A 9,155-nucleotide genomic window follows, 5' to 3' on the forward strand; every position below is an offset into this window, starting at 1 on the left:
TGCCTTTTCAACACACACACACACACACACACACACACACACACACACACACACACACACACACACACACACACACACACACACACACACACACACACACACACACACACACAGAGCGAGCCAGCCAGCCAGCCAGCTTCATTTCACACACTGCTCAGGAAAGTCAAACAGAATTCCATTCCCATTCTCTCTTTACCTTTTGAAGAATATTTTTCATGGTAGACTTTATAAACTTTTTCATGTGCAGCAGCTAGAATCTGGAGAGAGATCTGTGGATCATCATATGGCAGACTCTCAATGATCTCAGGCAAGGCACTAAAGGTGAGCCATATGTCAACCAAATCGCCGAAAGAACGGAAGTTAAACTCAGCATATTCCACAAATAAATCAGCAAAGGTGCTGTGCTTCCCAAGTGTGACCACAACCCCAGGCAAATGTTTATGATGTAGAATTACCACTGCTTTAAGGTTTGCAGTGGTAAGAGACTTAAGAATTTCTCTATAACATGCAACTGCAGCCTCTTCCGGATTCTTGGTGTTTCCTTCTGGAAGGATGTGCGCCCATGGCATAAAAATTTTATAATGGGTCACTCCTCTTGCATGAAGGTAGGAGAAATACAGTGGCAGAGAAGCCAAAATAGGCTGGTGGCACAAACAATGATGTCCTTCATCCACAATAATATTAAGAGCCTCCTTGTCTAAGGGCTTGTTTGGAAGATCTAAATTCCTTAATGACTCATTGTTTAGGGGACCAGCAATGGCAATAAAACCTTGAGCTAGTTTCCAGTCGACCCCACAACAAGGAGAAAAGAAAAGAAAAATTAACACTACCTTACAACCCACATCCATCTTTGCTGACTTGCTTTTGAGAACAGTTGCTTTATGCTATTTATGCTAGAGCAGAGAGAATAAAATTAACCTTTAGCTTGCATTATCTAATTGTGCAGATAACATGCCCAGGAGCAGCTAGCACGAGGATGATAAAACAGATATATTAAAAAAAAAAAAACACTTCACAATTGCCCTAATTAGCCGGGCATAGGTTATACAAACAAAAACGTGCTTACCTGGCTTACAGTAAGGCAGATGGCTGTTTGAGTGGTGTTAGTCTTTTAGATTCCTCTTCTGGTGCATAGCTCAGAATCCTTGGAACAGCAGCACCTGTTGAGGCTGCACCTGTGCCCTTGGAGCCTCATGAGCACTGTGCTTGAGGATAGAAGCTGGGGAAGCGTCACCGCCAGTAAAGAATCCCATGTGTCAGGACTCTGAATTACTGAGGAGGGAAGGCAAATTGTGGAATGTATGCAGACAATCCATCTGGAAGAACCATAGTGCGGAGTATGTTTCCACTCTCTTTGAATGATTGTCCACAAAGATTCCACTCTCGGTGACTAGCAAGCAATATTCCATCTTGGTGGTGAGTAAAGGGAGTCCTATCTAAAATACCAGCTGAAGGACAGCTCTGGTGAAGCTTGCATCTGACCTAGGGACTTGTACTAAGGCACACTGAGCAGAGAAGGTGTTGACTACACTTTTGATCAGTGCCCTGCAAATTTCAGTCAAAGAAGTGTAGTGCAAAGAAGCAGCAGAAGATGCTTTGACTGGGTGCATCCAAGGGGCAGGTCATTCTTTGTTAAAACACAACAGGTTCGTACACATGCGGTCGAAAACTCACTTTAACAGTCTCCCCAAGGATATGAGTTGTTTTCCAATCTGTTACATAATGCAAACACACACAGTGAAACTGTAAGTGACCTGAGTCCGTCTAGGTGAAAAAACACTTCTCTAATCACATCACATTGGAAACCTTGTTTCACCTGAGGTTTAGAAAGAAAGCCCACTACAGGCAGTCCCCGGGTTACATGGATCCGACTTACATCGGATCCCTACTTACAAACGGGGTGAGGCAACCCCGCACTAGCTGCTTCCCCCTAGCAGACCAGGGAGATGCGAAGCTAGCGCCTTCCCCAGCAGACCAGGGAAACGCAGAGCGGCTTTTCTAAGCAGACACCTCAGCTTGAGAATAAAGGACTGAGGGAAGTGAGATGTGGGAGAATAAAACTGAGCTCTGGAGAAATGTTTGGCTAGAGTTTCCCCTACAATATGTACCAGTTCCGACTTACATACAGATTCAACTTAAGAACAAACCTACAGTCCCTATCTTGTACGTAACCTGGGGACTGCCTGTATATGAATAGACATATTGAAGCTCTGGGGCAACTAAGGGCAGGGACTTTAGATTAGCTCATCTTTAAGGACTAATCTTTATGAAAGACAGCATGGGAGGCAACTATGAAAGCCTGAATCTCCCCAATTCTTGTGATTGAGGTTATGGCCACCGGAAAGGCTGTTTTCAAGGAGCAGTGAAGAAACAAGCAGGTAGTAACACACTCAAAGGAAGGGATTTGTTCTATTTGTACTAGTTTGTTATTAGAGAGCTTACTACATTGAAGCAAGATGCACAGAATGGTCCCCTCCTCTAGGTTTATATCAGCCAGCTATCAACCAGGCCATCAGGTCCAGATGAAGGTCCTAGTCATTGTTGAGACAACAGATCAAGGTAAGAATCTTTAAGATGAGTTGCTTTAGAACAGATGGTAGAACTGTTGAGGCCAAGTACAAGGACACACTGCTCCAAGTTGGGACTCATTGTGATGGTAATCCCTGAACAACTGGCGATCATAGCCATAAAAGCTTGCAACAGAGCAGGAATGCAAGGGATAAGAAAAGTCTCCAGGACTTTGCAAATAAAGTCTATTGTTAGAGATCCCTATCTCTGCAGACAAGCTGGAGAACTGAGAACTTGAGGGATTACTCATGGTCCTCCAAGAAGTCTCTGCTAGATGTGTTTGCTAAAGGGTTCTGACAACCCAGAAAGCAGAGAGATGAGGCTGACAAAAGGCAGGATACTCCAACTCCACAGATACATGACTTCATGGTACAGAGCAGGTAGAGATGAGAGTCTTAACTACAGGAGGGATAAGTTCCATATTAGCCAGTCATCAAAGAAAGAATATACTTGAATTCCTTGTCTCATTAGGTTTGCTGCCACTACCATAAGCAGGGCTCAACAAATAATGCAATCTACTCGCCCGTGGCAAGTAGACTGCAATCCGGAAGAGCTGGGTTTGGGCAATCTGCACATGCACAGATCGCCAGACAACGCAGCTGGCGAGCGGGGCTAGCCGCGGTTCGGCGAGCCCTGACCATAAGACCAAGGAGAATACAGCTTGAGGGCTGTGGATAGGCCAAAAGGGAAGGAATCTGTACTGGTACTGTGATGTTCCTATCAGGAATTGTAGGGATCTTCTGGTGGCTGGAAGTACAGAAACTGGAAAGAAAGTGTTTTGGATGGACAGCCATAAATCAATCCATAGGATCCAAGACAAGAAGCTAAAGTGACCCAGGTAAATTTGAATGATGGCTGTAAACACCTAGAGACTTCAAAGACCCATGATGGGTTTCCATCTATCTTTCCTCTTAGGAAGAAAGGATGGATTAAAGTTAAGTTGTAAGTCAAAAGGAATTATTTGGTGGACATTTTGTGGCCTGTGTCATACAGAGATCAGACCAAATGAGCACAATAATCCCTTTTCTGGCATTTGTTATCTATGAAAGTAAAAACCTCTCCCTCTGAATTCTTGGGCCACCTCTCCCCAGTCGCAAAAGGAAACCAAGTTCTTGTCTCAGACGCATCTTGTGAGAAGGGACCCTAAGGAGGAATAGGCGAGGGGTTGGAAGACTCTGAAGGGCAGATACCCTAAGTGTAGAATTTTAAGGATCCATTCCTTCCAGGTAATCTCAACCCAAGCTTCTCTGAAATAAAGCAGGCAATTGTGAAACTGCACCTACAAATCCATAAATGGACCAGACATGTTCTCAAGAATTGTTTTCTGGTTGCTTGCCTCTGTTGGGGGGCAGTCAAGGTCAACAATCGCACTCGTGGAAACATTGCCTCTTCCACAGTCATAGGACAGGCATTGAGGGTGATCGGTCTACAGAGGTCTATCATTTGAATGGAGATCATGGATGCTGCTGCTGTTTATATGTAGAAGTTGGAATTTAGAGTCCCACAAAGTAAGGGAGTACAATGCCATGTCTGTGCCGTTACTGATCAGTTTCCCTGAAAAGACAAACTCTTGCTGCCTCTCTGCCATGACTGAACTTAGCTCTCGAGAGTCATTAAGGGTGGAGAGTCTGTCAGGGTGGAGAGTTTGTCCTGTAACAGGAAATCATACTTTCCAATAATTGCTTGATAAATGGCAACCCGTACGAAAACATTAGTCAGGACCCCCTCGTGGACAAGTAGTTCAGGTCTTTGATCTCTCTTGGATAGTTTGGACAATGAGACACTCTAGGAGGGAATGCTGGAAAAAAAAAGTTTACATCCACTAGCTAGAACATGATATCTCCTGTTTGCACACTTGGGAGATTGCAAAGTCACATGTAGGGATGGGACATATAATCCTTGCCTGTTGTAAAATCCCTTACTTGATTGGTCGGGCCATTTTACCAAACAATGAAGGCTATAGAATGTCCAATCATTTATGCTGCTTTTCTGAGGCACGTACAGAGCATCTGCTAATATCCTCATTGGATCCTACAAAACAGTTCATTCAATGAAGCTAGAAATGGAATCTTGTTCTTCCTTGCCCCCTAACAGGATGAGAACAGCAAATGGTTTGAGGTCTTCTCCAACAATCTTTTATTCCTCTTCCAACATTTATTACCAGAACTGGTGCTGGAGCCAGCTTGCTTAGTTGCTTTGGAGAAGATCTTCATGGAGTCTGCTGAGGAAGCAATTTTCCTAAGGAATGGGCTGATGCCCTCAAAAGAGACCCTTATGGCCAAGGTTGACAAAGTTATTGAGGGGAAGGAGGGCACACAGGATGATACAGCTTCAGTGGTTCCCTTGTGGATCCAGAAGATTTATGGATCTTCCCTTGACTACCTGTCCAAATCCAACTGGGTTACCCATAGCAGGGAAGAGTCACATTCCAGCAAGAACAGCCTGCTACATTTCCTTGAAGAGGATGAGAAAGCTAAATCCTCATCCAAAGGTGGGGCACGCCAGTCCAATGTCCCCCTGCCAAGTGAACTCTATGGCCAGCTCCAACAGGGAATGGAAGGAACCAGCTCTTAGTTTGTCCAGGAATGGGGACTCCAGTACCGTGCCAAGTACTGCCTCTATGCTGATAAGATTTGCTATATAGATGAGTCCACTGAGATGCATGTGGCAAGAGGCCTCTGTGGTTAGTGCTGACTAAACTAGCACATGTGTCTCCTGAGATCACTGATGTTAGAGTCATCTGGTAAGTGTTCACAGTGCCACAGAAGGATCTGCTGCCAGCGCAATACTAGCTGCTAGGGCTATGTCTAGACTGCAAGCCTCTTTCGAAAGAGAGCGTCTAGACTGCACGCGGAATTTCGAAAAAGCAAGCCGCTTTTTCGAAAGAAAGCACCCAGTGAGTCTGGATGCTCTCTTTCTAAAAAGCCTGTTTGCTTTCAAGAACGCCTTCTTTCGAAAGAGCACTTTCGAAAGAAGGCGTTCTTCCTCGTGGTATTAGGTTTACCACCGTCGAAAGAAAAGCCGCATTCTTTCGATTTAATTTCGAAAGAACGCGGCTGCAGTCTAGACGTAGGTGAAGTTTTTTCGGAAAAAGGCTACTTTTCCCGAAAAAACCCCTGAGTCTGGACACAGCCTAAGTGTCTGAAGCAATCATCTAGGAATATTTTACCTTAGCGCTTGGGTTAGGCTCAATTTTAGGACATAATTTTTGTCTTGTGACTGGATGGGGAGCTGAACTTTTGATCTTTGGAACTGTGGCCCCTCTTCTGGGTTGGTATGTACAAGATTACAGATTGCTCTGAATCTTTCCTGTGGCAGTGAGGCTCGACAAGTAGTGGAATCGAAAAAGGCGCCTATGAAGTGGATTTGTTGGGTAGGTGTTAATGCTGACTTGTGTCTAGTTATTTGTAGGCCTAACTTCTGGAAATCATGCAATATCAATGGTAATACAGTAACAGGAGAGGCCCTAGATGAGCTGCCAGCAACTGTTTCTTCTTGGTATAGGTGTTTGTATGCCCAAGGATCTCAGGGTTGCTCGAGAGTCCTTCATGGAGTGGAGGACCTCACTGGTGTTGGTAGCAAAGAGTTTGTGCTCATCAAATGGAAGATCCTCAATTGCAATGAGGATTTCCCTTGGGAAGGAGGAAGATGAGAGCCAAAATACATGGCACATTATGACAGCTGCGGCTATGGACCTGGTGGCTGTGTAGTGCAGCTTGGAGCTCTGTGCGGGATAGTAATTGGCCTTCAGAGACCAGTGCCTGCAATTGTTGTTTCTTGTCTTGAGGCACATCATCAATAAAAGTTTGTATTTTGGAGCAGTTTCTGTGGTTGTATTTCACTAATAGAACCACGTAATTGGCCACCCTGAATTGCAAGGTGAAGGAGGAGTATACTCTATGCTCAAATGTCTCCATTTTATTATCTTTGTCTGATGAAGTGGTCTGGAATTGTTTGCATTGCTTGTTCTTCTGATTAGCTGCTTCTACTACTAGCAAGTTGGGAGCAGGGTATGTGTAGAGGAATTCAGTGTCCTTGGAGGCAACAAAGTACTTCCAGTCCATGTGGTTGCTTGTGGGTGCGATGGAGACAGGGGTCTGCCATACAGTTTGTGTAAGCTGGCTTCATTAATGGGGACAGCTATTTTGGAGGTAGAAGTGGCTTGCAATATGTCTGAGAGTTCCTGTTGGTTATCCGAGACTTTCTCCAAAGCAATATTGAGGTTGCCTACCACCCTCTGGAAGTGGGAGAGTTCATCCGTGGATGTGGTGGGCAGCTTGGCTTGCTGGGCTGAAAGGGGTACACCAGTGGCCATAGGTGAATAGTCCCCTGCGATTTTTGTTTTTATGTCCAGTACAGGTTCAGTATTAGAGTCCACCTCCAACTGAAGGCTTGGCGGGGAAGGTTTGTGGACTTGCCTCCATGTAGCAGGATGATTAGTATGTTGCGCTCTGTGGTGTTCTCAGTTGCCCCACTGCGTAGCAACTTATACCAGGGAATGGTATAGGTGGTATCATCCAGAGGTGGCCATACTTCAGGTATTAAGTGGCAGGTGTATTTTGTCTGCATGGGTCCCTATAATCAGGTGGGTAACAGGGTAGAGAAAGGTCTTTGTTGTCCAAGTCATCTTCCTCCCCATTGGAAAGGTGGGAAGGTGTTGTGGGGGCTGGCAGTATTGTGCCTGTGGCTCTGGTGAAAAATTCTCCATCCAGAAGAGGAGATCCTGGAGGCGGAAGACCATGAGATCAGTTGCACTGTGGAACTGGTGCTAAGCAGAGCCAAACTGCAGTGTGTTCTCTGGTGCAGAGTGGGACTGCGGTGTCTGCTGAAGTGAGCTGGTGACAGCACCGTGAAAGCTGAGGAGAGCAGCGGTGCCTGTCACAGCTATTTGTTGCTGCACTGCTGAGGAGGCAGGCAGCCCCAGCAAATTCAAAGGCTGAAGCGAAGCGGCAGGATCAAAGGGAAGTGCCACTTCTGCTGTTTGAATAGGCTGCTGCAAACCTGAGGTTGGCACCAGGGTCACTGAGTGGACCAGAGGTGCATTCAGAGAGGCAGGGAGCTGAAAGCCCTTTGTCTCAGCACCTTGTGAAGTGGCTGCCAACTCCCGGTCAGTACTGGAGGTGCCTACAGAGTCAAAAGTGCTCAGCCGTGGAGTAGCTGACACTGAAGAAACTGAAAGTCTGTGATTCTTCACTCTGCCTGGGGAAGCCAGTGTGGAGGCAGGAAAAGGGAATGAAGGAATTTGTGTGCAGCCATCTTGGTCTTGTTAACAAGAGAGCAAGAGTCAGGCTAAGTCTGTGGCCTGACAACGCGAGATCTGTAATTAGACGCTGCCTTCGCCTCTCGCCTCCATACGGAGATAAGGATAGAATGCTGACTCTGGTAGGGACCTTGAGATAAGGAGCATCTGGGTGGAACTAAATAACTGTTAGCCATTGGTGTTTGTAATGGGAAGGAGACTAATTGTTATTGTTATTATATTTAATAGACAGTATATAAACTGCTTCATAATTGCTTGTATTCGAAGATCTGCCTCGGGGGGGGGGGGGGGGCTTCCCCCCTGTCCGAACCAGTTTTTCCCTTGCTACAGCTCATAATAAAACTGCCTCTGGCTACTTGTTGCTTACAAACTCAGAGTGAGGACAATGTTTTCTTCCACACCAGTCTTTTCCTGGATTTGGAGGTTTTTTTATTGAGGTTCAGAGTTGTGTCAAGGGTCCAATGTAAGTCTATGGGAGTCCTGGAGCAATGATAGCTTCAGATACAGCTCCCTGTCCATCCAAGTCCACACTTTCAATTTTTGGGGGATATGAGACTCCCCCAAGCATCTGACACACGGAGTGGCCATGAAACACAGGGATAGCCTCATTACAAGAGGAAGAATGCTGAAACAGAGGGTTGGTTTGTTTGTACACAGGAAGAAAGATACTAACTATATGTTAACTTATAGGGGGGAGGGATAGCTCAGTGGTTTGAGCATTGGCCTGCTAAACCCAGGGTTGTGAGTTCAATCCTTGTGGAGGCCATTTAGGGATCTAGAGCAAAAATTCATCAGGGATGGTACTTGGTCCTGCCATGAAGGCAGGGGGCTGGACTCAATGACCTTGCAAGGTCCCTTCCAGTTCTAGGAGATAGGCAATCTCCATTTAAAATAACTGAAAGTAAGTAGCTGTGTAACTATGTACAACTCAGAACCTCTGTTGCTGTGGGCAGCATGACTGCTGTACTCCATCTCTGGCTGAGGACAGCAGAGAAGGAACTGAGGAGCCCGGACCATGCGCATGACATTTATACTGACAGCTGTCAAGCAGGCCCAGGGTACTGCTGAGAAAAATCTCATCATGCCGGGAGGGAGGGAGGGTATTGCTGAGATGCAACTTAGCCTCAGTGCAGCATCCACATGGATCTCTCTTGAAGGAGAATGATGCAGTTTTGTACAGGGTATGAGCCCAATTCACACAGTGGAATCTGTGCAGGGTTTGTTTAGTATTTGCTGACAGCCACAAAGAGACCTTTAGTTCTCTACATAGCCCAGCTCACTCTGGCAGCATCTTCAAAAGACAAAAACTAAACAAGAGCCAAAAATT

The 9,155-nt window shown here is 45.8% G+C and overlaps 1 protein-coding gene across 1 annotated transcript in view; it reads right to left on the reverse strand.

The window, feature by feature from the left end:
* LCT (lactase) overlaps window positions 1–8,881 on the reverse strand; it is a 44,562-nt gene extending 35,681 nt beyond the window's left edge. Inside the window, exon 1 of the mRNA XM_025181643.2 lies at window positions 197–8,881. Within this exon, the coding sequence (XP_025037428.2) occupies window positions 197–848 (652 nt within the window). The 5' untranslated portion in view covers window positions 849–8,881. The remainder of the gene's footprint in view (window positions 1–196) is intronic.
* Between the last annotated feature and the right edge of the window lie 274 nt (window positions 8,882–9,155).

The sequence above is a fragment of the Pelodiscus sinensis genome, chromosome 7 (assembly GCF_049634645.1).
Source record: "Pelodiscus sinensis isolate JC-2024 chromosome 7, ASM4963464v1, whole genome shotgun sequence".
NCBI classification, from domain to species: Eukaryota; Metazoa; Chordata; order Testudines; family Trionychidae; genus Pelodiscus; species Pelodiscus sinensis.